This window comes from Osmia bicornis, chromosome 9, assembly GCF_907164935.1.
Source record: "Osmia bicornis bicornis chromosome 9, iOsmBic2.1, whole genome shotgun sequence".
NCBI classification, from domain to species: domain Eukaryota; kingdom Metazoa; phylum Arthropoda; class Insecta; order Hymenoptera; family Megachilidae; genus Osmia; species Osmia bicornis.
In genome coordinates this window covers 895,342-921,984 of record NC_060224.1, presented here as the reverse complement: position 1 = coordinate 921,984, position 26,643 = coordinate 895,342, and the positions used below count along the sequence as shown (strand labels likewise).

Below are 26,643 nucleotides of genomic sequence, written 5' to 3'. Positions count from 1 at the left end.
AATGTTTTTTACTGTATTACAAACGAATACTTAGACAGTTTTATCAAGTATATTATAACAAATAATTTATATAAAAATCTGAGAAAAATAACAAACGTTATGTAAGAAATAAATTTTAATATTTTCCTGTACGTAAGGCACGTCTTTCGACTTGCTACGTTCCTGAGAAAATCGTAAACTGATACAAGCCTGGTTGGTGCTTGGTCACGTGACGTACCCTCTCCCCTAGGAATCGCGCCATTTACGGTAAGAAATTCTCGGAATTCCTTGTTCGCGGCACTCCATCGTTGTCCGCGTTGATGGGAGTTACGCGAAAGGGGGAAAGTTATTGATGAGACCCGCGCGTGCGACCGGTCCCCATAATCATTACGTTTACGATTATTGCGCGGTAGAGTTTGTTTGATCGGTTCAAAGGTTACATCCTGATCAAATTGAGTCAAACTGAAAGAACAAGTAACAGAATTTTACGTCACTAGTCCTAGTTGCTTTTGTCTTCGGACTAGCAGCAGGTGAGCACAACCAATTCTTGCAAGAGAACATCTTTTTCTTTTGCCCCTCCCGCTTATCTATCTATTTACGCGTTATTGCGATACGTCACGTTCTGTTATTTCTAAACCTCAATGTCATGTTCCTCGTATTAAATTCGATTGAAGAATTGAATCACCGATACAGTTATTTTCTGAATTTACCTAGGTTTTTCCAATAATTGTAAGTAGTAATAGATAACCATAATTTCTGCATCGTTTGTTTAGGTTTCAGAAGTACGTGTCCATTTTTGAAATATGCATGCTTTGTGCCGATTTTATTAAGTATTTCTTTTTTTTTTGTAATTAAGAAATCTTGTATGTATGCGTTTTTTCCAATTATCGATAATAATGTAAAATGAATGTTTTCATATATGTATGTATTAAATATAAAGATAACGAGCAGAGTTGGAACAGATTGTTGGTTTATGGTTATAGTAATTATTAACGAGTTTAAGAATTGTTGATGTTTTCAATAAAAATGTTTAAAACTAATTTATTTACAATAATAGTGTTACTGATTAAAGAACTTTATTTAGGGTTCAACAGAAATCACAATGTCTTTGTGGGCCAAAGCACAGCAGTTGCCACAAGATGCATTGCAGCAAGTACGTTCAGTATATGGAGAACACTTTCCTATTGAGGTTCGGCATTTTTTGTCTTCTTGGATAGAAGAAAAGATGTGGTAAGCTATTGTATCTAGATATTTATTAATGCTTTATTTGCTAGTATCATAATTCAGTAATATTTATAATTATAGGACCGACATAGAACCTGATAATCCACAATATGAACAATACATTGCTAATCTTGTTAGATCTTTAATACAAGAATTAGAAACAAAAGCAGCTTCATTAAATACAGATGACATGTTTTTGACAAAAATTAAATTGATGGAAGTTGCTAAAAGTTTTCGTGTAAGTTCTGTAATTAAGTGCCAATGAGTAAATTAAAATACATTGTTTATTTTTAATTATCTATTTTCCCTTTAATGTAGCAGAGATATTCTCACAATCCAGCAGCATTATTTAGAATAATTAGACATTGTCTAGGCACAGAAATGAAACTGGTAGCTCAATTGGAAAACTTAGGTGGTGCTTTAATGACAATGGCAGGAGGAAAAGTAGGACTGATTAGCGACGCGGTTGCTGAAATAGCACAACATGTTGAATCCTTACGGCGCAGAACACAAGAAACTGGGGAAGATTTAAGAAAAATGGAGCAAGAGCAAGAAGCATTTGCAATTAGTTATCATGAATGTACAAAATTAAATGCACATCTCCAGCATCTTGCAACACAGCCACAGAACCAACCAAATTTAGATTTGGAGAAAAAAATCAGAAGGTAAGCCTATATATAATACGAAATTCATTCAATAATTTAGTTCAAATAATGTAAAACTAAAAATTACTATAGACAAAAGGAACAACAGGAACAATTATTGAACCATAAAGTGGCCGGTTTGATGCAATTACGTCTGACGTTAGCCGATAAATTAAAGGACACTATTACCAGATTAAATAGTCTACAATCTAGAGTCTTAGATGATGAACTTATTAGATGGAAAAGAGACCAGCAGTTGGCAGGAAATGGCGCGCCATTCAATAGTAATTTAGATTCTATTCAAGAATGGTGTGAAAGTCTAGCAGAATTAATATGGCTGAATCGTCAGCAAATTAAAGAAGCCGAGCGTTTAAAACAAAAGTTTGCATTGGAACCACCCGGCATGCAAGATATTCTTCCTACATTAAATTCACAGATTACTCAGCTTCTCAGTTCATTAGTCACAAGCACGTTTATTATAGAAAAACAACCACCGCAAGTGATGAAGACTAACACTCGTTTTACGAGTACGGTACGTCTACTTGTAGGTGGAAAATTGAATGTTCACATGACCCCTCCACAAGTCAAAGTGAGCATTATTAGCGAAGCTCAAGCGAATGCTTTATTGAAGAGCGATAAAATGGCGAAAAATGGAGAAGCTAGCGGTGAAATTTTAAACAACACAGGAACAATGGAGTATCATCAAGTAAGAAAGACGAAAATAAAACGTAATATATAATAGTTGAGAAATCATAGTTTACAATATTACTAGAAAAATTATGATTTCATATTTCAGGCAACAAGACAACTTTCTGTGAGCTTTCGTAACATGCAGTTAAAGAAAATAAAAAGGGCGGAGAAAAAGGGAACAGAGTCTGTTATGGATGAGAAATTCTCGCTTCTTTTTCAATCGCAGTTTAGCGTTGGAGGAGGTGAATTAGTATTTCAGGTTTGGACATTAAGCTTACCAGTTGTAGTAATTGTACATGGAAATCAAGAACCACATGCATGGGCTACGGTCACGTGGGATAACGCGTTTGCCGAACCGGGAAGAGTACCGTTCGCAGTACCCGATAAAGTTCCATGGGGTCAAGTAGCCGAGGCATTAAACGTGAAATTTAGATCAGCTACCGGTCGTTCGTTAACAGAAGATAATCTACGGTTCCTTGCGGAAAAGGCATTTCGTGGCGGAGCTGCGAATGGACAAGATTATTCTAGTTTACTTTTAAGTTGGGCACAATTTTGTAAAGAACCATTACCCGAAAGGAATTTTACATTTTGGGAATGGTTTTATGCTGTTATGAAATTAACCAGGGAACATTTAAGAGGTCCTTGGATCGATGGTTACATATTGGGATTCGTAAGAAAGAAACAAGCTGAAGAAATGTTGGCTAATTGTGCGTCAGGAACTTTCCTAATGCGATTCTCAGACTCTGAACTCGGTGGTGTTACCATCGCTTGGGTTGGAGGTAATTTTAAAAATGCCTTTTTCACTTCGTTTTAACGATGCTCAATTATTTGTGATACTAAACATTTTTCAGATCAAACGGAAGTGTTCATGTTACAACCGTTCACAAGTAAAGATTTTGCGATTCGCAGTTTAGCGGATCGTGTATCCGATTTGCAACATTTACTTTACCTCTACCCGGACTTGTCGAAAGATCAAGCGTTTTCAAAATATTATACACCGTTCACAGGTAAATATTTTATTTTTCATACTTTATGTTTGCTCGTCTTTCGATGATGCCTCGAGGTTTAAATTATGTACAATGCATTTTGTCGTAGAAAATCAATCTACGTCGACAAATGGATATGTAAAACCTTTGTTAGTAACGCACGTACCTGGTTGGGGTGGACCGGGTGTTGGTGGTCAAACACCATCGCATTCTTCTGTTGTTGGGGTAGGGAGTAGTGGTCAAAGTGGTCCGGGTGGTAGTTATCCTGCAACCCCATCAACTATGTTTCAAGCGCACAGTCCTGATCCGTCCGTAACGCGCGACACTCCATCAGTGGCTTCCAGGTCAGTTCCCTGGATCTAAAGTATCAATCATTTCTCTTTTACTCTTAATAAAATAGGCTGCCATAGTTATTTGATACAAGATATGCAAAGATTCTTTTCACTTTTATATGATGCATTTAAATATTGAAAAAGTATAGTTAAAAAAATCAAGTCTGAATGTTGAAAACTACATATACATCATAATTCCGGTGACCGTATCGATAGTGTATGGATATTTAAATTTTCGTAAAAAGAAAAAATGAAAAACATTCCTACATCGAGTAAAATGCTTTGCATGTCTTTTACATCTGATCTGTGCACATAATGTCAGTATTGTTTTTTATGTTCTGCTTTTGCGAACGTTTAGCAAATATTATAGTTTGCAATGATATTGTAGTTCTGTATTTTGTAAACTTTTCTTACGGAATTTTGAAGTTTTTATACTACTGTATGGTGAAATGAAAGTATCAGTAATGTTAAGTTGTATTTGTGCTTGTAATTAAGAAGATCATACATGTTGGAGAATACTGGGTGTCTGAAGACAATTTTCGTAAAATCGAGTAACGGGGAAAATATACATAATATTATTCTTGCGTATACTTTATTAAGTATACGATACTTATCAAGTAACTAGTCTTTCACAGTTTTTGTTTCTTTTCTTTTTATCTTTAATTTCATTTGGATTAGTCTCTGTGTCACCCAGCACTCTGTTTTGGATATTATAATTTGTTTTTTTTTTTCTTTTTTTTTATCGATAAGTACACGTTTAGTATGTATCAAGTGGCATTGTTAAAGAAACGCGATATATTTCATAATACCATCATTAAATGTCCAAAGTCCTCCGCATGAAAATCTTTTATATTAATTAAATGCAGAGAAGATGATAACGATAATGATGTTCTTAGTGAAAGTTGATTAATGTATATCGTATGCATTTGATCATGTGGTGCTATAGCATAGCGTAGCTGGATAATATGTTAAATTTTATTAAGAATCGCTTATAAAGCAAATTATAATGAAATCCGTCCAGCGGATCAAGTAGATAAATGGAGGATTTTTGGATGCAAGGAGCAACAGTTTTTAACCGTTGGTAGTTTATTCGATCTTTGCCTTTCCTTTTTCTCTTGTTTCTGTTATAATTGACAACCATATAGTTTGTAACACGAACAGCAGGTAACGATCCTGAGGTTTGTTAAGAAATAATAGTTTGTACTATCTTCTCAGACTGCCAAATTTTCTATGTCTTTTTTTTTTAGAGAGAGAAACGGCTTATCCATGGCATTAAAAAAATATCTGAGTATCAAAAGCTCTTGCTTCACTCGTAATATTGTATATGTATATTTATACACCTGTGTGCGTACGTGCGCATACTTTTTTACACATGAGTTCATATGAAAAAAAATAAAAAAAAAAATTTAAAAAAAAAAGGAAAAGTAAGATATCAATAACTGAATAAGCTGAATCGTAATAAATATTTGCGCACGCGCAAGGTACTGCTTAACACGAGATTCCGAGAAACGGAAGGCAAAGGCCTGGAGCAAGCCGGTACAACCACAACAACGGAATATTAAATGCTTAAATGCTACTGCTGAATATAAAAACGCAGCTCCAATCACGATGCATTATAATTACATTGTTCTTCAACAACTGGCAATCCCGAGCTTATACTCTAAAGGTTTTGTTACGAGACGGTGGCAATTGAATCGTTTTCGGGGGGTACAAGTCGTTACATCCCCCGTATAATACACGATATATCACGTGTGTAATTTCGGGTGGGAAGGATGATAATTGTCGAGTGACCGATAAATTTTCGATTGGGTTGGGTAATTCTTTGTGGTTGTTCGTACATCCCTTGCCGTGTTGTACCGGCTAATCCGGCTGATCGGTACAGAGATCTAGATGTTTCAGAAACAATGAAAGACAACAAATGTAAAGCAAAGGAGAAAGAAATGAGAGAGGGAAGAGTTTAAGAAAAATAAAATCGATCAACGATTTCATATTTAATTTGTTTGGATTTCATTCGAGACTTTTGTCCATTACTATGCCAGTGATTGGGGTTGTGTTTTGATCTGTGGTAGCTACGCTCCGGGCCTTGGCCAGTCAAGCGTTGGGCGAACAAATCCGGACATGGACTATGTGGAGCTGATGGGTCACGGTGAGCTGCCCTCGATCGACGAAAATCTCAACTTGGACCACTTTAATGGCTTTAGCTTCTCCGAGTTCATTCAATCGTACAGTGCTAAGCCACAATAGGTATGTCAGGCGCGACTATATTTCTCTTGTACCTACGTGTCGATTAAACGTATTTTAACATCACTTTCATCTACATTTTAAATCGTACCGTATTTGAAATTGTTGTTTTTAATAGGGGAGGGATATATAAAAAATGATATATCGTCGTCTCCGATGTTATCGTTTTACCTAAATCACTTTAGGGTTTACCCCATTGTCCTTCTGACAAAGCGGCGGTATACCCTTTCATTCTATCGTATAAGTGCAATATATCTAGAAACGAACAAACGTTGTCCTAGTACCTTTTACGAACCATCGAATTTTAAAATCGCTTGTTTATGTATTAATGTTGTTCAGTTGCATATTTTATACGGGTACGTGTAACGTTTAAGCATCGCCTTACGAAGTGCTTAAAATTAATTCTTTCTTCTCTTTTCAAGTCGAGTAGTATTTCTTGTTGAAATCGAAATGTTATAGATATTAAATGTTTCACGGTATGAAAGAAAGCACATGGCATACTTAGATGACACAAGCTAATTGATTTCTTATAGCGTCGAGTGGTGCGCTATCAAAAAAACTCTGTTTTGTACAAAATAATTGAAATCATTTTTACAGATGTTAACGTTCAACGATCTTCGTTCACGAGTGTGTATGCATGGGTATGTTCTTCTTTTAATTGAAATATGTATTTGTTCTTTAGACGGTGACCTGATGGATACTCTATTACTGAAACGTTATCGGTTGTTTGAAAGAAAATATGCGAGATAATAGAGTAACGAATGATATAAATGTCCGTTGACAATAGAATCGGTATGATGATAAACGTACAGACAATCATTTACGTACAGTCATTGTAAATAGCGATCAAGTTACACGGGACAAAGATTTTAATTTAAACGATGGTGAGAGTAGCGAATAGAAGAGTAACAGGGTTTGTGCAACGCTAAGAGTAGCGATTCGTGTGACCTAAACTATGTGCCTTAAGATCTTCGAATCGATACGGTGATGATATTTTTTGAAAATTCTTATTCAAATTTATATGTATTTTTTCCGTAGAGATTTTCTTTGTATCTCCAATGATTTGTAAATGTTAAATTCATCAAAGAGCTTTTAGAAAATCAAAAGTCAACATTTTCTTCGGCTTCGTCTTTTCGATACGTTCAACGATGTATGTATATATAATAGATTTTTGCAATATTTCAACTGGAAAAACTTTCTCACTGTATTTCTTAACTTTAAGCAGTAGAAAGTTTCAGTGGTCAATTTAAAAATAGATAATTATTCGTTCCCTCCCCTGTACTTTATACATCATTGAAACTTATCAATTGTTGCCCATACGTAAAGTATGCTAAACTGTATCCAGGATAGAATGAAACACATCGTTATCTTTATTATTCTTTTAATATAATATAATAGTATAAATACATATATATATATATTATATATACGTGAGTATACATATATATATAATTTGTATATGTTTATAGATATATCGTACATGTGTATATATAAACATATTATATCTATACGTACGTATGCATGTGTGCGTGTATGTACGTATGTAATAAGCTGAACTTTTGAAAAGTGTACGTTATAATATTGTCTATTGATCTTTTATCAAAGATTAGAGTTTATTTTATTATCGAAAACAATTTTACTGTTTGTAAAGGATATACGTTATTCTTATTCATCCTGTACACAGTAATTAATATGTAAGTGTAAAATAAAATTTTGTTCGTATATCGACTTACCGAATAAAAATATCTATTAATCGAATTTATAATATTCATGGTAAGAAGATTAATTCGATACGATCAAAATTTTCTGTATAATTTAAACCCTGCAATCGATTTCACCTTTCGCAGAAGGGTTTAATTGTTCGGCCAAAGGACACGCGTCCTTCGTATCTAAGCAATCGCATTCTTCCGGTATACAGGTTTCCTCGTAATATCCCGGCGCGGGATAGCTAGCTTGATAAATCGTATCCGTGCACATGCGATTCGTGGGTGGTTGATATTTCCCTTTAGATGCCCAAGGCATTTCTTCTTTGCGGATCGGTGTCCACGATTGATAGGACAATTTGCTCACCGTCTCGTTCTCGATTTTATCTTGCGATCTAAAGAAAAATCCAATAAACAAATACGTCGAACGATTATCGTCGTCGAGAACGAACCTGATGTATTGAGCAACGGGTTTGAAGCTTCGAGCAAATTCGGTCGGTTCAGGTTTCATGAATGATAATTTCGCCGTTGTTTTGTCGTCCATCGGTGTGTCGGCACTTCGAAGATTATTACATGGAAGTACGAGATCCGGTCGCATCGTTGTTTTTGCGTTAAAATCGCAACGATTAGTGGTCTGGCACTGCATCGGACCGTCTCCTATCATGTTTCTCTGCCTTGGTAGTATCGGAGCACGTTTCTCGCTCTGAATCGGCTGATAACTCAGCTAAAAAAAAAAAACAAAATAAAATCATCGAAAAGCGATCAAACGATAAAAACTCGGAGGAATCACGTACTTTGCTCGTCGTGTCCCCTGATATTTTTCCATCGGCTTTTGAAATACTGCCAGATGGAATAAATGGTTGCACACGTTCCGTGCTATCCGATTCCAAATAGCTCTCTTTGTAAATGGTCTTTCCTTCGAACTGTCCACCTTGAGGAAGTACATAAGCAGTCGCAGAAGGTCGGATAGGTTTCTCCGTGCATGCCTCCTCGTTCTTCAGGTAGCTCTCAGAGTACGTCGTTTTTGCGCACATCGCAATATCTGGAGGGCTTTATAATTTTTCGTTAAAACGTCTCGATAGAGAAGAATTTTAATCCGAGGTACGTAAGCGTACTTGTAGGCCGGTTTCTGCTTCCATGGATATATCTCTTTCTCCTCGATACAAACTGGCTGATAACTTAATTTCTGCGTAGTATCGTGAAGTATCGGTTCGCTCGGAGGGCAATATATTCTTGCCGGTTTGAAATTAATCGTCGGCTCCGTGGGGCCTGGATCACCGTATGACAATTTCGCGGTAGTATACCCCTCCAATTTGCCGGTACTTAAACGGATATTTCCGCAGGGTAGTATGATCTCCGGCTTCTCCACGTGTTTCCGAGAGTAATCGTGTCGAACGGTGGTCACAGAGTCCATAGGACCTGATCCGATCATCGATCTAAACATGCGAGAAGGAAGTAAAGGTCCTCTTAGATCTGCTTCCCCTTCCTCGGTAAAATTGATCGAAACTTTACCTTTGCCTAGGCAGGATCGGTTTCGCTTTAGGGACATGTCCGGTAGGTTTGTAGCTCAACTTATTCGTCGTCTCTCCAGCAAATTTACCCTCGATTTTTGTTAGAGCAGGAACCGGTCGAATTGGACGAGATCTATTGCAACGCAATTCTGCTTGATCCACGTTCAAGAACGACAGGTGATAGGTGGTTTTAGTATCGAGCAACTTCGAAGGAGGATTATACGTTCGCACAGGTGCGAATGATTTTGCTCGTGCCGGCTGTACATATCTGCTTGTACACTAAATACCAGAGATTATTGACAGAAAGCATTCGATAATCGTTGGATTAAAATATATGAATTAACGTTACTTTAACGTTACATGGACACCCTAATGGTTTTCGATACAAAGGTTGCTTTCTTTGCGTACAGGTTTCTACTAATTCCATGTTGCTGATATTATATTTATCATCATCGTCGCCTAAATAAACGATACAGACACACGTTCTCAGTCAATAAAGCCAAATTCAAAAGTTTCGCAATAGAAAATACAACGATACAAAAGAATAAAAATCGTAACAATAAGTGGTAACGTTTCTGTTACATGTTGCGATCTGAATAAAACGTAAAATTTAATGACACGTGTGCTTCGAAGTTAGACTCGAATCGATATAGTTATAAAAAAAAACAAATTCAATAATGAAATCGATGAACGAGATTCGTAAATTGAAATTTCATAAAAATTATTAGAGAAATTTTTATCTTTGCCTCTAATGGAAAATTTATTTTTTCATACCTTGTCGATTAAAAATATAATATCACGTAGATTGCGTAGAGTGTTTATTTTAAACAATAAGAATACGTTTTTCTCGCTACTAGATCACAGTTCGCTTTTTCTTTTCTTTTTTCCTTTCGTTTTTAAGATTCGACAGCGTCCAATGAAAACATGTAGATCGATGTGTTCTATTAATTAACACGTATCAACACGAAACGTTGGAAGACTTAGAAAACATACAATGCGATTATGGTGATTGCTCGCTCTTTTGTTAAAGGGATATTGTTATAGGTATAATTATAAAACGCTATTATCTACATTCATTCGTCGCTTTTCTCACTTTTCCACACGAAGCATATCGAAAAATATTCGTTTAATATTACATATATTTACTGTATACAGTATAATCATATACTATGATCGATATTTATATTCAAATTAAAATGAAATATTCTTTTAGATATAAGAAAAATTAAATGTAACTGTCGGTATACCTACAGGCTGTAAATTAGAAACTTACTAATTCAAAAAGAGGTAGCGATGTGTAATATAGTTAAAAGAGAGACAAAAGAAATAATAAGATGATACTTGTGATGCACCGAATAGTTCTTTTTCAGTCAACACACAGGGCTAATGCCGTTTCAAGCACTCAACAATTTCTTTAACACCAAGAGAAGAAAGGACTTTTATTCTGGAAGCGCTGCGTAAACGTATCAGAAAATGAAAATAGTCTTGGTGCTCCGTTTCCTTTGGCCCTGTAAGCATAAATAGATTGATTTTCATATTGCTTATTATATATGTATGTGTTTCGTAATAATATCTATGCGAAATAAATACTTTTCAACGATCACAGCAGGCATCTGAACCAATTGCACAGGACTTTTAGCATCCTTCAAAGCTTGTTGCAAGTTTAAGATCTGACCACGCATTACACTCATTTGTTTATCAAAGAGATGTCGATCGAAACCTTTGTCTTGCTATAAAAATTAATTCTCTTTATTTTCAAATTATAATTGCAAAGTATTAATAGCGATTCGTTAATCGTCAGTTTATGTAACTTACTTTAAATAACTGATACAAGTCGTCGCAAAGATCTTGCACAAAATTTTGATCCGAAAGCTGTGGCAACACAAGCTCTCGCGTTACTTCGCTAAACGGTTGTTTCGCTTGACTTAACCATGCCCAGTGATAAGGATAAGCTCGCCAAGAGTCAGGGTGTTTGAAAGGGAAGGCCAGACCATTGTCTATAGCGGCAATCTTTACTTCACCTTCTTCTTGTCGATTTTTTCCTACACCGCTATCGTATTTGATTAGCCAGTTATCGTTACCTTTAAATAAGATAATACTTTTTACCAACTTCAATTTCATATAACATTCAATGAGATTCGATGGATTAATTACCTCTGTCCGTATTTCTAATTATATAGTCCAGAATGACTAAACGTTCGAATTGAAGTTGAAATTCCCTACTAAGCGGCGGCGATAATGGTTCGCTTTCCCATCGTCTTAACCAATAATCAGCATCTTTGTAAGCGTCTACAAACACTTGAAAAGAACCAACTTTTGGTGGCAAACCAATACGATTGAAATGGGAACCCACGGTAGGGAACTGGTCCATAATGGCTTGCTTCATACGGGCTTTTTGACGGTCTAATCGTGGGTAGTTGAATGTTTTACTGACCAGCTTGACTACTCTAGTGTTTGGAACAATACCCAGACCTAATTTTCGGTCAACTAAACTTGCACCAGCTTCGCTGAGATATCCTTGATTTGGGATTAAACAACTTCGCCCAAAACAACAAGGGCAGCAAAGCTTGTGCATCCATTTTGTCCACTTTGGATTCAACCTTCCATATGGTTCTTCATCTTTTGGTTTAAAAACGCCTATTATTTTCTATAAAATAAAATACTAGGTTACTATAATCATCGTCATCATTATCATTATTATATCACAATTCAAATACATTGATTTTTAAATAAAATAACAGAGTTATACCTTACCCCTTGAAGATTTTTTACAAAATAACTGCCACTAGAACCTTGATATATTCTTTCAGGAGAGATTCCAATATCTATCGCGCATTCAGCCTGCCATACTAATTCAGAAAATTGTGGATCATCTAGAAAGTAATATACAGATAATAAATAATTGATGCAAGTACATATATCAGAAGAAGAAACAACATAGAAATTTGTAACATACCAGGAAAACGATTAAAGGTAACATCAAGCTCTAGTCGACCAAGGAGAGGCTGGCTCTCCCGGTCAGTTCCAGGGGAATCAATGGCTGTAGTTTGTTCGTTGCTTAGGTTGGGAACAAACTCGACGTCTGGTATCAATTCTGAACACTCGTTGTTTACTGGTAAACAATTATTAGACGTAGTTGAGAGATCAACCAATGCATCAGTTTCTACCAAAGCAGAAGTATTAGTATTGTTCTGACTATGATACTCTCGATAAGGCACGTGTAATTGCCGTTGTTCGGAGTCACTCATCACAAACGAATCTGCTACTTAATTGGTAAATTCCTTTACCACTTGGCCGTAAAAAAGATCGTTCGTGAAAATTATTCTATTTCCCCATATTCCTATCGCACCTGTCAATGACGCATACGATCGAATTCGTGTCTTGCAAGTATTTTCACCATTACTAACTCCGATATAATCATTGCGTCATTAGAACAACTTTGTTATTTATCTTACTATTATTAATTCATTAGAACAATCATGGAATAATGGAATATATTTACAGTATTTAGGAGCACTATTTAACCACTTGATAGAACTACGATTCGTCATTCCAGCAGACGATATCAGCTGATAGGATTAACGCCATACTTAATTTCTGCTATGCTGTTTCATATGCTTATATATATAAATTGTATTTTTCCATTTATTCCAAAACTGCATTTTTGTACATATATATTGCGTATTTTATATGCTGATATTATTCTGACAGATTCTTTCATTAAAATGTATACTCATGTTTATCTAATGGTGTGCATTTCAAACTATATCTAAAAAATGCAACTACTTGTATGAAGTTAACATATAATTTCGTGAATATTGTTTTTTGTATACAATAAGAGAAAATATTTTAATTAATTTATGTCAAAATTATTTATAAAATATATAATCACATGTTTCAAAAATTAGTCGGAAAATATGTCGATATTAAAATTATATATACATTTTGGAACTTCAAAAATTGTTTGCAATGCACGATGGTATATTTAGAAAATTTGATTTATTATTGATATGTATATTAAAAAAAAGTAAAAAATAATTTGTACAATTATAAATCCAATATATTTAGCATAGGAATGTCAAGTTAATTTAACCAATTAGCATAACGATCATTTCAAACATTTAATGAATATGAAAAATTTTAAGAATAACGTTAGATATAGCCTCTATAGCACTCATAAACATATCGCAGTCGTGCGTGATACCCGTACCGGCATACGTCGGACGTTTCTTAGCTACACATATTAGTTACGGGTTTTCTTGAACCTTGTTCGGTTATCAATTTATTGTTCATAATTAATTTCGTGATGTACCTTTCGCACAATTATTTACGTATTTTTCATGATTTAATAATCGAAACGTACTTTTTTTGGAACTTCTTACCTTTATTACTCTTCATCTATCAACTAGTTTGTCACGATCAAATAATTTATAGCTCTTCTATTTCAACATAACGATAAATTAAACTGACTTATTTATTTATTTATTTAATACATTCGAGTATTGCTGTAAATATTTATATATATATATAATAAAAACATATTATATATATATACGTAAAAGAAGAAAATAAATTGTATATAAGAAATTTTAAATCTAATTCTCTCAAAACTCAAAATTCAACTTTGCAATTAATGCATTCTGTAAAGAGCAACATGTTTTTTGTATGTGTAACTGTTGGCCTTGTACTCTTAGCTTCTAAGTACCGCAAAAATGTGTTTCAAAGTGTTAAACACCTTTGTCAAAGTATAAAAAACAAGAGTTATGGAAAAAGTGATAAGAAACAAGAACTTAAGATTACATTAGACAAAATTATTTTGGCAGATACTCCAGAAAAATGTGATTACGCCATTCAACGTATTCGCTGGTACGTTATATCTTACTGTTAGTAGCCTTATATGTTCTGTATACTGTGTGTATCAAATACATAATGCTGCTATATTTACATTTTTTCTATGTTCTGTGTCTGTCTATATAAATACTTTGAACTTGTGTACCAACTGTGTTTATGTTTTTTTGTCTTTATTTGTATCATCTTTTTTGTTTTGTAATTTTCTAAAACAACAAAATGTGGAAAAAAAAACATTCTTTTTAACACTCTTTACAAGAGTATTGATATCATTCAGTTGCATATTCCAAAATAAATATTTTTTATTTCAAAGCAACTTATCTAATGGTGTATTGGGTTTTGATTGTGAATGGGCCAACGAAGGACCTGTTTCTCTCCTCCAACTTGCTACCTTTAATGGAGTATGCGGTCTTTTCCGCATTGGTAAAATTGGATATATTCCATATAAATTAAAGGTATGTAACTTTTCATAAATAATATAATTTATAGGAATAATAATGTAAATCTAAAACTGAATATTTTTCAGGAATTACTAGCTAGTAAACATATCCTCAAAGTTGGAGTTGCTTCATATGAAGATGGACAAAAAATAATAACAGATTATGGGTGTAAAGTTTGCGGTACACTTGATTTGAGGACATTGGCAGACCGTGTAAATTTACCATGTCCAAAGAGTTTAGCTGCAATGAGTTTAGAATACTTGGGTTTGGAAATGGATAAATTGATAGAAGTAAGGTGTGGCAATTGGAATGCTGGCACCCTCACTGACGAACAAGTAGCATATGCTGCTTGCGATGCAATTGCGTCTGTTCTTATTTATGACCAGGTGAGAGAAAATACATTTATATTGTTGTTATTAAAATAATAACATTTATATTGTTCCTTTATAGATCGTGCAAAGGATAAAGAAAAAGTATTCTTTATGGCAAAACTTTGTGAATTATATAAAACATGTATGTAACAAAAATGTAAATATGCAATTTCACTGTTTACCTAGTGGTGTAATTGATACAAGGTAATAAGTTGTTTTGTAAATTAAAAGTTACTTGGCTTTTTATAGTTATTATTTGAGACATAAAAAATGATGTATACATTTTATTCTTTAAGGTTCAAGGCTCAACACACGCACACAAACAGTAATTACAAAAGTACGAAATGTAGCAATGTTCACAAAGATAGCAATTATTTAAAAACAAACAATGCTACACATACAAGTAATATACCTATTAGAAATAAACCATTATATCACAACTGCTATTTGCAAGCACCAGATGGAGACATATTGTGTACCTGCGATCGTAAAAAGGCAGAATGGTATGTTACTAAAGGATTAGGGAATGTAATTGAAACAGTACCCTTTACCGTGAGGTTAAACTTTGAACCCTCTGGACGTGCTTTGGGTGAGGTTGGACAATATTATACGCAAGTTAAGCTTAATCAATGTGTAGTGTGCGGTACTTCAGAGAAATTCATTAGAAAAAATGTTGTTCCACGAGAATACCGTAAATACTTCCCTGGTGAGTTGTAAATTAAAAATGTATTTTCGCTTCATAATACAACATTGATAAAATTATACATACATACATATTTTCTAGTGGTGATGAAAGCTCATCAATCGCACGATATATTATTATTGTGTCCATCGTGTCATGAAACAAGTAATTGTAATGATCTGCAATTGAGAAAAAAACTGGCTGATATGTGTGATGCTCCTTTAGCTGGCCCATTAACACATACACGTAATAAGAATGTAAATAATTGGAGAAAATTGCATTCAGCTGTTAAGGCTTTAAAAGAAAGCACGACTTTACCGGATGTAAGGCGTCAAGAACTAGAACATTATATTTTGAAATGTACAAGTCAACAACAAATAACACCTGCTCTTCTCGATGCTTTGAGTAGAGAGTTGAAAAATGCTATGGTGTCAGTGGCTAGTCATGATCAGTTTAAATGTCAACCTCATGGTTTAAAGGTACTTTTTAGCAAATAAGTAGCAAAAATGAGATATTTTATGAAACAATTTTAAACATACTTATAAATTTGTCTTTTAGGTGGTTCAGTATTTTCAAAGAAAGGAAGGGGGATTAGTAGAATTGGAACGCATGTGGAGAGAACATTTTCTTTTGACTATGAAACCAAAACATTTGCCAAACTTGTGGTCTGTACGTCACAATCACGAGAGATTGACTATTCGTCAGTCACAAAATAGAATTGAACCGGAAGATGTAAAAGTAGCTGGTTTGGCATACTGAATTTTAAGAATTATGTACCTAAAAGGACTCGTATAAGAGCGAGTACTTGTATTGAAAGACTGTTATATCCCTTAATGCATATATTGATATTCATACAATACACATGTATATATATATATATTTCTATACATATATACATATATAAACACAATGTAAACACATGCATAAGACCTCTGTTTTCATTTGTGAAATTGTTTGGAAATACTGTAATTTGTAAAAAGGCAAAGACTGGTAAACTGTGTATCTCAAATAAAATGTTTTCTTTTATTTCATTATTTTAACCAATAACAAAACAAAATACAGTACTGACAATCTTGTTGATGGTATATTTCATACTATTCATTTATGATGAAAATATGTCATTAGATGCATATTTACAGGGTTTAGAAATATAATTAAATTAAGCCTATATAAAAATTTATTAAAGTCATTTGGAAACTTCTTGCGTGGTATCTGTTTTTGGAGGAGGAACTTTTATATTTTTTAATTCTTCATCTATACGTTCTTTAGCACGTACAATTTTTGATTGAATATAAAAAGAACCACCTTTAGACCTGTCATTAACTTCCATAAGGTATTTATAGTTCCGTTCAATAGCATCTAACTGCTCCACTTTTTCAACATTCAAAATTTGTAGTGCTTCTTCTAAAGAAATTCCAGTTTTATAATTGGCTGCTACATGTTGAGTACCTCGTGATCCACCACCTGTTTTACGTGCAGCCGCCTGACTAGCAGCAATTTCTTGTCGTAGTGCCCGTGCAAACGCTTTAACAACAACTTGTGTACCCATTACAATTATTTGTACCAAGTGTTTCGCCATAACCTTTTTGTTCAAGTTGAAAATAGTTGTAAAAACAGTTTTCAAGACACTTTCTTTTTTGTTTTAATTTTTAAAAGACACTTCTTTGAGTAGATTTCGTTTTCTGTAACATTTAAATAATGACACTACTGATCTTAAATTTTACGAAGGTCTTTTTATATAACCTGCTTCTCACGCGTTTCGAACCTAATGTTGCACCATTTCCGAACGTGCTTACATCTTACAACTATATTTTATTATGTATTATACCTACCTTGATAAAAAAAGACATTGACAAATGCTGTTTCAAACCTTTACGCAATATGATGAGTTTATTTATTAAGAATTTAAAGACATTACATACACTTATTCATAATTTTGTAAAAGTAATGCAAGTATATATATAAAATTATCATTTATATAAAATGGACCAGCATAGGTATTCAATTATAATTTATACATTATTAATTCAGTATTATATATTTTTATAATTGCGTTTATTTTGTATGGCATTTGATTGAGTTTCTTTTATACATATGTGTTCTTAAGAATATGTTAGGTTAGAAAGAATAAATGTAATATATTCATACAATGCATGTATAAATACAGATCTAAAAAGTTTTCCTTGGACGAAAAGTGTTAAAGGTCATAAAATCTTCTTATAAATATTCATTAATATTCTATTCAAAAAGTTATCGGTATAACAGTTTATAATTATTCTTAATTTCGTTAATAAATAACTTTATTTACACTCTGTTGGTCAACTTTAATATTAGGTGAGATAGAATCTGTTTCTAAACTTTCTCTTAAATTAAAGTAAAAACATTCATTTTATCAATGCACTCTGAACACCAAATATAGACTCAGTCAGGTATCGGTAGTGTATTAAAGTATTTTAATGCATTCACTGCAGAAGAAAGCACTAGATTGTAAACAGGATGAATTATTTCCACTAAATTTAAATTAGGCGATCCAATGATCAATTGCCCTGGAGAGTTTTGTGCAACTGACAATCCACTAAGCGCATAACAGGTATGATATATATCTCGAATTCTGAAATAAATAAACAAAATTTATGAAATTATTAGTATTTTAACTATAATATAATATTACATACTTTTCAGGTTTATCCAAAAGACCTCCATGGGGATGTTGACAGCAAATTAATAAATACTCTTGTAAGGCCTCTTGATTGAATAACCAATAATCAGAATTAAATGTTTTTTCTTCTTTTGCTAAAATTGCATGAATTAGTGGGAAAGCTCCACCCTGCCAAAATGAATAGCAACCATCCACTAATTTATTAGTACGTCCTTGAAATCCACCTTCTAGGCGCATTTGTTTATTCACTATCCATCTCTGAAAGTAATATAAATAGACATATATGAATATAAACTTTTGTAACACACGTTATTAAATATATAATATAAAATGTACCAATAATGATTTTAAAGAACAGAAGTGAGTTTTTCCAAGAAGTACAAGTGCTGCTAATGCACAGAATGCGTATCCTCCATGGGCTTCCATACCAGGACAACCCCCAAAACCACCTTCCCAAGTCTGACATTTAGCTATCCAATTTTCAGTTCCTTTGAATATTTCAGGGGTATATACATTTATTAATTTTGCTACAGCAAGTGCACAATATACTCCCCTTATGTCTACTTCTCCATCCGCGTGCATGCTAAAAGAACCATCTTCTCCACGTAAAGATGATAAAAATCGTTTAAGTCCTTTTCTAAAATCAATAAACATTACTATTAATAATCTTGAAACTGTAACAATGTTTAAACTTCTTATTGCTATTAAATATACCTGTCAATTACTTGGTAAGCTGAAGGGGTACCAATGATACATAATGCATTTATTGCTGCATATGTAGGAGCCAAATGAGGATGTTGTCCTGGACCTCCTCCAAAACCTCCTTCTGCTGATTGACACTTGGCTAAGAAGCCAATAATTTTTGAAGATTCATCATGATCTAAACGTTCATCCAAAATTTGAAGAGAATGTAAAATCCAATAACATAACCATGGTCTACTGCAATCTAAACACTGAAAAGCAAATAATATATGCATATAGTACAAAAAACAAAGACATAAATCTGATAAAATTGAATAATTTACAATTGCACCTCATATGCTTCATTAAGATGGGTCAAAGATTTTTTTAATAGTCCAATGTGCTTTTGTCTTGTCAAAATTGGCTCATTATTTAACTTATACAATTTAAGTACATCATTTTCCACTCGATTCTGTAAACAAAATATTTAGAAATAGTAACAAAGAATCAAATAACAGACCTATACAGGTTACTTGCTTTTATAAACATAAATAGCCTACCTGTTTGAGAGAAGTTGCAGTTGGGTGGTTTTCGTCATCCTGCTTTTGTTCTAGTATTTCGGCGTAACTTCTAATGCGTGGTTCATCATGTTCATTATACATTGAATTCCACATAATCTATTGAACATACGGTTTGTTATATTAGCAACTGAAAGAAATAAATTTAAACTGCGCTCAAAAAATACGAATTTACTACGCGAGATTTTAAGTGAGAAAACGACAAAAGAAACTGTTTCTTTTGTCACCTCTTTATGCGGTAAAATTCCATTTCATGACGCAAGTTTATATTTTAAATTAAATTTCATAGTGTTACTATAATCATATCACTTTCACAGTGAATATATAATAATTACTTTAAGGTTATGAGGAGCCTTCTTATTAGTAGCAATGACTACAGATGCAAAAAGACTATACACCAAAGACTATTCAACACTTTGGGGTTCCAGACAACCCCAGTCGCCAATCCCTCCTCTACCACACCTCGATGAAAGTAGTCGACTGCGCATGCACATCGGAGAAGCAGAACTCGACTTTATCGCAAGTCATTTATTATTTTATCTCTCTTCATGGCTTCACGGGGCTCAACCTTATATCTCTTATATCTCCGCATCCCTTACATCTCTGCAACCCTTACATCTCTGTATCCCTTACATCTCTACATTTCCTTAACCATTGCATCCATCAACCTTTCCCTTTTTTCATGGTAACGTCGTTGCTGTTCTAATATCGTTTCCATTTATTTAATTTCTGTAAAGACAATATTCACAAATTGTTTGTCAACTATGTATATAGAGGTTATTGATATAATTTAACATACATAGATGCAATTCCAAACAAAAAATATTATGCATCAACTGTATTGCCACCTGGTAGCAGTTGCAGAAAAGAATATTTAGACATTTCTATTCTGCGGTCACTGTATCATGTTAGTCAATGTTTGGAAGAGTTTGGAATAAATCTGGTTAACGAAATACGTATAAATTTAATTAAGGGGAGTACGTGAGCTTAAAATTTCCTGTTCTTTTTTGTTTCTCTGTAATAGGTGTTTAGTTACAGTGAAATTTATAAAAGAAGATCTTTAGAAAACGTTTTTCAACCATGGTATGATAATATTGATGTATTAGTATAGGAGATCATTTTTCATCTAAACAATTTATTTTTATTCATATAATAATTACAACAATGCTAATTGAGATCTTGCTGTATAGTCAAAAAATTATATTATACTGTATTATATTGTTTTATTATATTGTACAACATGGTTATCAGGTAACTTACTTTTCATTGATAATTTCCATTTTTAGACAAACATGACAGAGGAAATTCAGAAGAATCTAAAAAAGGAAATAGACAAATATAAACAAGTTCAAAAAGGTATTTTATTTATTTCTGCATATAGAATGTGTTCCTTAAAGTATATTAAGTGATTATAATTAATTTTCTGTTTGTATCAGATTATTCCAAAGCATTGATTCAAAGACAACAGTTGGATGCACAGTTAAATGAGAATATTGCAGTTAAGAAAGAATTGGATCGTATGAAACCAGAAGATGATGTTTTTAAACTAGTAGGAACTGCTCTCATTAAACAGGATTTAGAAGAAGCTAAGCAAAATGTTGCTAAGCGGATGGAATATATTTCCTCTGAATTGTAAGCTATTAAATAAGGAGAGCAAAAGTATAAGAAATCCAATAATTTAATAATTCTTTTCATTTATGCAAATTTAGGAAACGAGTGGAAGAATTAATAACTACCTTAGATAAGAAACAAGATACACATCGTGAAACATTAGAAAAATATCAACACATGTTTCAACAGGCTCAATTGAAAGCATCCCTTTCTCAACCAAAGGCATAATTTCACACATGAAATATAAAGGGTCTACATAACAAGGTTTTATAATCTTCTGTAATAAAGATCATGTAACCTTGAACATCTTTATATCTAATGTTTTATTATATTTATTAATAAAGTTTGATCAAAGTTTTTATGATTTTATTTAATTTAGCGATTGTAAATTATAAACTGATATTAAATGATAATAAATACTAACTTTAACTATGTATAAAGCTATATTCGTTTACATTGTCAGCGCTATCTAACAACGTAATGCTAAAGTATAATAAAACAAGAATGAAGACTCCATCGATAAATGCGTATACATGATTATAAATAAATATGGAGTCTCGCGGTAACCGCCGTGGAGAACAGACGTGTTTTCAAAAGAGTCAGTTGGGGTTTATTTTGTGGGATATTTTCCCTCGCACTGGTGTAGGCAAGACTTTTTTGCCTGGGGGGTTTTTATAGAGTTTTTCTTTTCGGGGTTTTTGTCGTGGAAAACTCTGAAAAGCTAGTGAGAAATAGAGGAGAGTGAGGGTGTGGTCTCTCCCTGCCCAAGAAAACTCAAATACAATACAATACAATCTCTGTATCCCTTTCATCTCTGCATCCCTTACATCTCTGCAACCCTTACATCTCTACATCCCTTACATCTCTGCAACCCTTACATCTCTGCATCCCTTACATCTCTACATCCCTTACATCTCTGCAACCCTTACATCTCTGCAACCCTTACATCTCTACATCCCTTACATCTCTGCAACCCTTACATCTCTGCATCCCTTACATCTCTACATCCCTTACATCTCTGCAACCCTTACATCTCTGCAACCCTTACATCTCTACATCCCTTACATCTCTGCAACCCTTACATCTCTGCATCCCTTACATCTCTACATCCCTTACATCTCTGCAACCCTTACATCACTGCATCCCTTACATCCCTGAATTTATCCCTTTGCTTATTTAAGCAAAGATTCATGACAAATTTAGTTCCTTTTTTGGCCGCCAGAGGGCGCTGACCCGACGTTGAAATTTTAGTTCACATTTTTGCCACAAGAGGGCCAAAAATGATGCATGATTTAGTTCCTTTTTCCAAAACCAGATGGCGCTGATCGAAGGTTGAGATTTTAGTTCGCATTTTTGCCGCCAGAGGGCCAAAAATGATGCATGATTTAGTTCCTTTTTCCAAAACCAGATGGCGCTGATCGAAGGTTGAGATTTTAGTTCGCATTTTTGCCGCCAGAGGGCCAAAAATGATGCATGATTTAGTTCCTTTTTCCAAAACCAGATGGCGCTGATCGAAGGTTGAGATTTTAGTTCGCATTTTTGCCGCCAGAGGGCCAAAAATGGTGCATGATTTAGTTCCTTTTTCCAAAACCAGATGGCGCTGATCGAAGGTTGAGATTTTAGTTCGCATTTTTGCCGCCAGAGGGCCAAAAATGATGCATGATTTAGTTCCTTTTTCCAAAACCAGATGGCGCTGATCGAAGGTTGAGATTTTAGTTCGCATTTTTGCCGCCAGAGGGCCAAAATTTATGCAAAATTTAGTTCCTTTTTGCATTGCAAGTATGTCAGGGTTGCATAGATATAAAGAGTTCAAGGATGTAAGGAATAGAGAGGTGTAAGGGATGCAAGGACATCTAAGTGATGCAGGGAGATAAGGGTTGCTGGGATGTAAAAAATGCAGGTATGTAAGGGATGTACACATGTTAAGGTTGCAGAGATGTAAGGGAGGGGTTCAAAGACAAAAAAATATGATATAACTGGGAAGGGTGAGCCGTGACCCATGAAGAGGGATAAAATAGTAAATGACTAGGGTAGGATAATGAATAAAAGAATGAAATAGGCGAGGCACACAAGAGTAATAACAGAACACGTTCATCCTTTTAATAAGTTTATTGAAGGAATTAAGAAGATAAATATAGTAAATTAAATACATGCAGAAGATAAAATAAGGGTGTATGTATGTTTAACAGGTAGATCCGCGCTCCTTGGTGGTCGCTGTAAGACTGAGGGGGGTTTCACTTTGCTCTGCGGTTGACAGCGGTGCCGATCAGCCATGGCGTTTCCCTTCGCTGCCGCAAATCAGTGACTCGAATCAGCTTCCCCTTCGCTGGTTTAGATCGTCATGTACCCTAGAGGGACGCAGAACCTGTACTTTGAGAAATAGGGATTTTCAAGTATCACCATCAATGTGATTCGACCAATGAGAAATTTGTAATGTTTATATCTAGACTACGTGGTTTTTCCTTTAGAGTTGTATGTCTATCATGTTGTTTCATAATTCCTCCCATTCAAGCAGTTTTTGCAATTTCGAGAAAGAAGTACCTGGACTTGTAACCGCTTTTTTTACCGCTAAAGGATTAACTATAGCATTTATGTAAACGTAATTGAAAAAAACCTTATCAATCGTGCGAATATATACTTCTAAATGTAACTTGTCGTTGTTTTACGTTCGGTACTATCAAATGCACGATGCTTCGTCGATGTGATTAAAACCACGTGCTTTGGGAGGCCGATCGTTTTTATGAAAAATGGCTCAACTGTAAGAACTTTTCTTAAATAAAATTGTTACTATTAGTAGTAATTAATTTAATAGCTTTTCTGTTCATAGAAGAGGCTATTACGCTTAATCATTTGTAGGTAGAGAACGTTGATCAAGAATCTTTTCCATCGTCGGACAAAAAAGGTATGCTCAGGAAAAATGACGGAATTTGTAGACGGCTGGATATTTGGGCACACTTTGGGAGAAGGTGCTTATGGCGAGTACGTTTGAACATATTTAATTTACGCAATTAATTAACAACAGTATGCATAAATATTAAAAATTTTTGTAAAAATTTTTCAGAGTAAAACTAGTTATAAATAAATCTTCAGGTGAAGCTGTTGCCATGAAAATGATAGATTTAGCAAAACATCCAGATGCCCGACAAACAGTTAAAAAAGAAACTACTATTCATCGTACACTCTCTAATCCCAATATCATACAGTATTTTGGGAAACGTAGTGAACCCAGTATGGAATATATTTTTTTAGAATATGCTTCAGGAGGAGAACTTTTTGATAGGATTGGTAAGACAAAGTTACTGATTTTTCAAATAAAGGTTTAGAAATTATTATGTCATTAATAAAATTAAATTTAATGTTCAAAATAGAACCAGATGTTGGTATGCCAGTTTGGGAAGCACAAAAGTATTTCAAACAATTAATATCTGCAGTAGAATATCTTCATAGTAAGGGTATTGCGCACAGAGATTTAAAGCCAGAGAACTTACTGTTAGATGAAAATGATAATTTAAAAGTCTCAGATTTTGGTTTGGCTACAATATATCGTTTGCGAGGCAAAGAACGCTGTTTGGAAAAAAGATGTGGAACATTGCCTTATGTAGCTCCAGAAGTATTACTATATCCTTATCATGCTGAACCTGCTGATATATGGTCTTGTGGTATAATTCTTGTAGCTTTGCTGGCTGGAGGTAATCAATTTTTAAAGAGTATGAAGATTATGAAAATTGTAAAACTATTTCACGCGTGTAACTTTTATTTTAATGATAAATTGAAGCAGTTTTAATCTAACTTTTCAAACATAGTTGTAAAATATAGATTATTGTGATCTTTAGTCAGATGGTTTAGGTCTAATCCATAACTTACATTTCTTAGTTTTTAACTGGTCCATGTCTAAACTGTAGAACTGCCTTGGGATCAGTCCTTGGCAGAGTGTCCAGAATATATGGCATGGAGAGATGGAAAATACATGTCTCTTACACCATGGAAAAAGTTGGACAATTCTTCATTGTCTCTGATTAAAAATATTCTTATACACTCACCATCAGCCAGATGTACCATAAAGGATATTAAACAACATAGATGGTTCATCAAGAAATTCCAGAGAGGTATGTCTTATTTTATGTACATGAAAAGTTGGAGTATTTTCGAATATAATAGCAATTTTAATAAAATTCCAGATAAAATTAAAGAAGTATTTACTTAGTCAGGTACTGAGTGACTCTGAGTACGTACATTAAATTACTCAAAGCAGCTTGGTATCTAACTGAGTGGATATTGAAAGCAACAAGTTTTTGAGGTACTTTTAAGTATGGTATAAACTACACTTTTATTTTCGATTATTACATATTAAATTGAAAAATTAGAAGTTGGTGAAAGTTATAATCAAAGCTTTTGCCTTTACTTTGGTAATACAGCTCTATGATTTTAATTAAGGATCATAAAGCTAGATTACCAAAGCAAAGAGCACTGGCATATGCAGCTAAAGTATTAAAAATTTTAGTTAATGTGAAAATGAATTCTCTAATTACAAATAAATGTAAAATATTACAATTTTTTTATAATATTTTAAATACTCTTTTCATCACAGCCGGAACTATAGAAGGATATATTCGACCCGATGAGACTGATTCAAGACAGGTGTTAGAAGATGAAAACTTAACAAGGTTTGGTTTATCGCAACCTGAATTACCTACGACAGAAAATGCTAATGCTGTACAAATTAATTTGGATGAACGGCAAGGATTTTCATTTTCACAACCTGCCCATATTGAGGATCTGTTATTATGCACCCAAGTACAAACTAAATTTACACAAGCAAGCCAGGTTAGTAAATGTTTTTACGCAATTACTAGCTTATAATTAAGTTAATGTATAATTTGTCACACTATTCATAATTTAATTTTATATTTTCAGCAAAATACTTTCCAACGACTGGTACGGCGTATGACAAGATTTTTTGTTAAAACGGAGTTAGAAGCGACTGTAATAAGATTACTAAATTGCCTAAAGAATGAAAGTTATACCTGTCGTGTTAATAATTTTGGCACAGTAAGTTGTAAAATAATTGTTTATGGTGATATTAGCTTCTGTTAATAAATAACAAACTGTAATTATCTTTGTAGATTACCATATCAACTATGGACAGAAGAAAAATGCCTTTGGTTTTTAAAGCAAATATTGTTGAAATGGATGGAAAAATACTAGTTGATTTCCGATTGTCTAAAGGCTGTGGTATTGAATTTAAGCGGAGATTTGTCAAAATTAAATCATTGTTAGAAGATATTATATTAAAGGGTCCTGTTACATGGCCTATTGCTGTTGCAACAGAATGCATACCCTAATAATGATGTATACATTTAAATTTTAAATAAATATTTTATATTCTTTTAAAAAAATCATTTTTATACTTTATTTTTTTATACATGATTGCTTGTAAAATTTTATCAATGTTAGTGAAATTAC

General features: G+C 33.7%; 8 protein-coding genes across 25 annotated transcripts; 4 read left to right on the top strand and 4 right to left on the bottom strand.

Moving 5' to 3' along the window:
• Positions 1 to 301: 301 nt before the first annotated feature.
• On the top strand, positions 302 to 7,545 carry LOC114873069 (signal transducer and activator of transcription 5B). Of its 5 annotated transcripts, none has more exons than XM_046287020.1 (9): positions 302 to 509; positions 1,064 to 1,209; positions 1,285 to 1,441; positions 1,522 to 1,868; positions 1,941 to 2,553; positions 2,644 to 3,316; positions 3,389 to 3,544; positions 3,633 to 3,867; positions 5,103 to 6,018. In XM_046287020.1, the coding sequence occupies exons 2-9, from the start codon at positions 1,082 to 1,084 to the stop codon at positions 5,239 to 5,241; spliced, it is 2,448 nt and encodes an 815-aa protein (XP_046142976.1). In that variant the 5' UTR covers positions 302 to 509; positions 1,064 to 1,081; the 3' UTR covers positions 5,242 to 6,018. The 5 variants fall into 5 exon arrangements, with proteins under 5 accessions (XP_046142976.1, XP_046142977.1, XP_046142975.1 ...); XM_046287019.1 differs by having other exon boundaries at positions 304 to 509; positions 1,525 to 1,868; positions 5,925 to 7,545; XM_029180947.2 differs by having other exon boundaries at positions 306 to 509; positions 5,925 to 7,545.
• Positions 7,537 to 9,444, bottom strand: LOC123988120 (stabilizer of axonemal microtubules 1-like). Its single transcript, XM_046287024.1, is given in 4 exon segments — positions 7,537 to 8,194; positions 8,252 to 8,523; positions 8,594 to 8,834; positions 8,837 to 9,444. Coding segments are annotated over 4 exon segments (1,308 nt in total). The 5' UTR covers positions 9,349 to 9,444; the 3' UTR covers positions 7,537 to 7,911.
• Positions 9,445 to 10,111: 667 nt separating this feature from the next.
• Positions 10,112 to 13,132, bottom strand: LOC114873076 (phosphatidylinositol 4-kinase type 2-alpha). Its single transcript, XM_046287022.1, has 6 exons — positions 12,267 to 13,132; positions 12,065 to 12,183; positions 11,465 to 11,957; positions 11,126 to 11,391; positions 10,901 to 11,040; positions 10,112 to 10,818 (listed from the first exon to the last, which is right to left on the bottom strand). Exons 1-6 carry the CDS (start codon positions 12,556 to 12,558, stop codon positions 10,725 to 10,727), a joined length of 1,404 nt encoding a protein of 467 aa, XP_046142978.1. The 5' UTR covers positions 12,559 to 13,132; the 3' UTR covers positions 10,112 to 10,724.
• Positions 13,133 to 13,401: 269 nt separating this feature from the next.
• On the top strand, positions 13,402 to 16,677 carry LOC114873070 (exonuclease 3'-5' domain-containing protein 2). The gene is made up of 7 exons (XM_029180951.2): positions 13,402 to 14,176; positions 14,472 to 14,613; positions 14,685 to 14,984; positions 15,049 to 15,173; positions 15,266 to 15,675; positions 15,754 to 16,130; positions 16,210 to 16,677. Exons 1-7 carry the CDS (start codon positions 13,944 to 13,946, stop codon positions 16,408 to 16,410), a joined length of 1,788 nt encoding a protein of 595 aa, XP_029036784.1. The 5' UTR covers positions 13,402 to 13,943; the 3' UTR covers positions 16,411 to 16,677.
• Positions 16,656 to 17,453, bottom strand: LOC114873074 (mitochondrial import inner membrane translocase subunit Tim16). Its single transcript, XM_029180969.2, has 2 exons — positions 17,395 to 17,453; positions 16,656 to 17,333 (listed from the first exon to the last, which is right to left on the bottom strand). Exon 2 carries the CDS (start codon positions 17,228 to 17,230, stop codon positions 16,838 to 16,840), a length of 393 nt encoding a protein of 130 aa, XP_029036802.1. The 5' UTR covers positions 17,231 to 17,333; positions 17,395 to 17,453; the 3' UTR covers positions 16,656 to 16,837.
• Positions 17,454 to 17,875: 422 nt separating this feature from the next.
• LOC114873072 (protein farnesyltransferase subunit beta) lies at positions 17,876 to 19,997 on the bottom strand. 3 transcript variants are annotated; one of them, XM_029180955.2, is made up of 7 exons: positions 19,905 to 19,997; positions 19,552 to 19,668; positions 19,344 to 19,463; positions 19,025 to 19,263; positions 18,647 to 18,947; positions 18,327 to 18,568; positions 17,876 to 18,262 (listed from the first exon to the last, which is right to left on the bottom strand). In XM_029180955.2, exons 2-7 carry the CDS (start codon positions 19,663 to 19,665, stop codon positions 18,073 to 18,075), a joined length of 1,206 nt encoding a protein of 401 aa, XP_029036788.1. In that variant the 5' UTR covers positions 19,666 to 19,668; positions 19,905 to 19,997; the 3' UTR covers positions 17,876 to 18,072. The 3 variants fall into 3 exon arrangements, with proteins under 3 accessions (XP_029036788.1, XP_029036790.1, XP_029036789.1); XM_029180957.2 differs by lacking the exon at positions 19,905 to 19,997 and adding an exon at positions 19,797 to 19,888; XM_029180956.2 differs by lacking the exon at positions 19,905 to 19,997 and adding an exon at positions 19,797 to 19,876 and having other exon boundaries at positions 19,552 to 19,699.
• On the top strand, positions 18,149 to 21,539 carry LOC114873073 (prefoldin subunit 6). Of its 10 annotated transcripts, none has more exons than XM_029180959.1 (6): positions 18,149 to 18,241; positions 18,334 to 18,387; positions 19,911 to 20,088; positions 20,856 to 20,925; positions 21,006 to 21,201; positions 21,279 to 21,539. In XM_029180959.1, the coding sequence occupies exons 3-6, from the start codon at positions 19,939 to 19,941 to the stop codon at positions 21,406 to 21,408; spliced, it is 546 nt and encodes a 181-aa protein (XP_029036792.1). In that variant the 5' UTR covers positions 18,149 to 18,241; positions 18,334 to 18,387; positions 19,911 to 19,938; the 3' UTR covers positions 21,409 to 21,539. The 10 variants fall into 10 exon arrangements, with proteins under 10 accessions (XP_029036792.1, XP_029036796.1, XP_029036794.1 ...); XM_029180963.1 differs by having other exon boundaries at positions 19,911 to 20,092; XM_029180961.1 differs by lacking the exons at positions 18,149 to 18,241; positions 18,334 to 18,387 and adding an exon at positions 19,591 to 19,682.
• Positions 21,540 to 22,978: 1,439 nt separating this feature from the next.
• Positions 22,979 to 26,576, top strand: LOC114873109 (serine/threonine-protein kinase grp). 3 transcript variants are annotated; one of them, XM_029181055.2, is made up of 10 exons: positions 22,979 to 23,080; positions 23,370 to 23,610; positions 23,696 to 23,938; positions 24,037 to 24,159; positions 24,242 to 24,465; positions 24,549 to 24,869; positions 25,083 to 25,286; positions 25,769 to 26,004; positions 26,095 to 26,229; positions 26,304 to 26,576. In XM_029181055.2, exons 4-10 carry the CDS (start codon positions 24,098 to 24,100, stop codon positions 26,520 to 26,522), a joined length of 1,401 nt encoding a protein of 466 aa, XP_029036888.1. In that variant the 5' UTR covers positions 22,979 to 23,080; positions 23,370 to 23,610; positions 23,696 to 23,938; positions 24,037 to 24,097; the 3' UTR covers positions 26,523 to 26,576. The 3 variants fall into 3 exon arrangements, with proteins under 3 accessions (XP_029036888.1, XP_029036890.1, XP_029036889.1); XM_029181057.2 differs by having other exon boundaries at positions 24,008 to 24,159; positions 24,271 to 24,465; XM_029181056.2 differs by having other exon boundaries at positions 24,008 to 24,159.
• Positions 26,577 to 26,643: the final 67 nt, after the last annotated feature.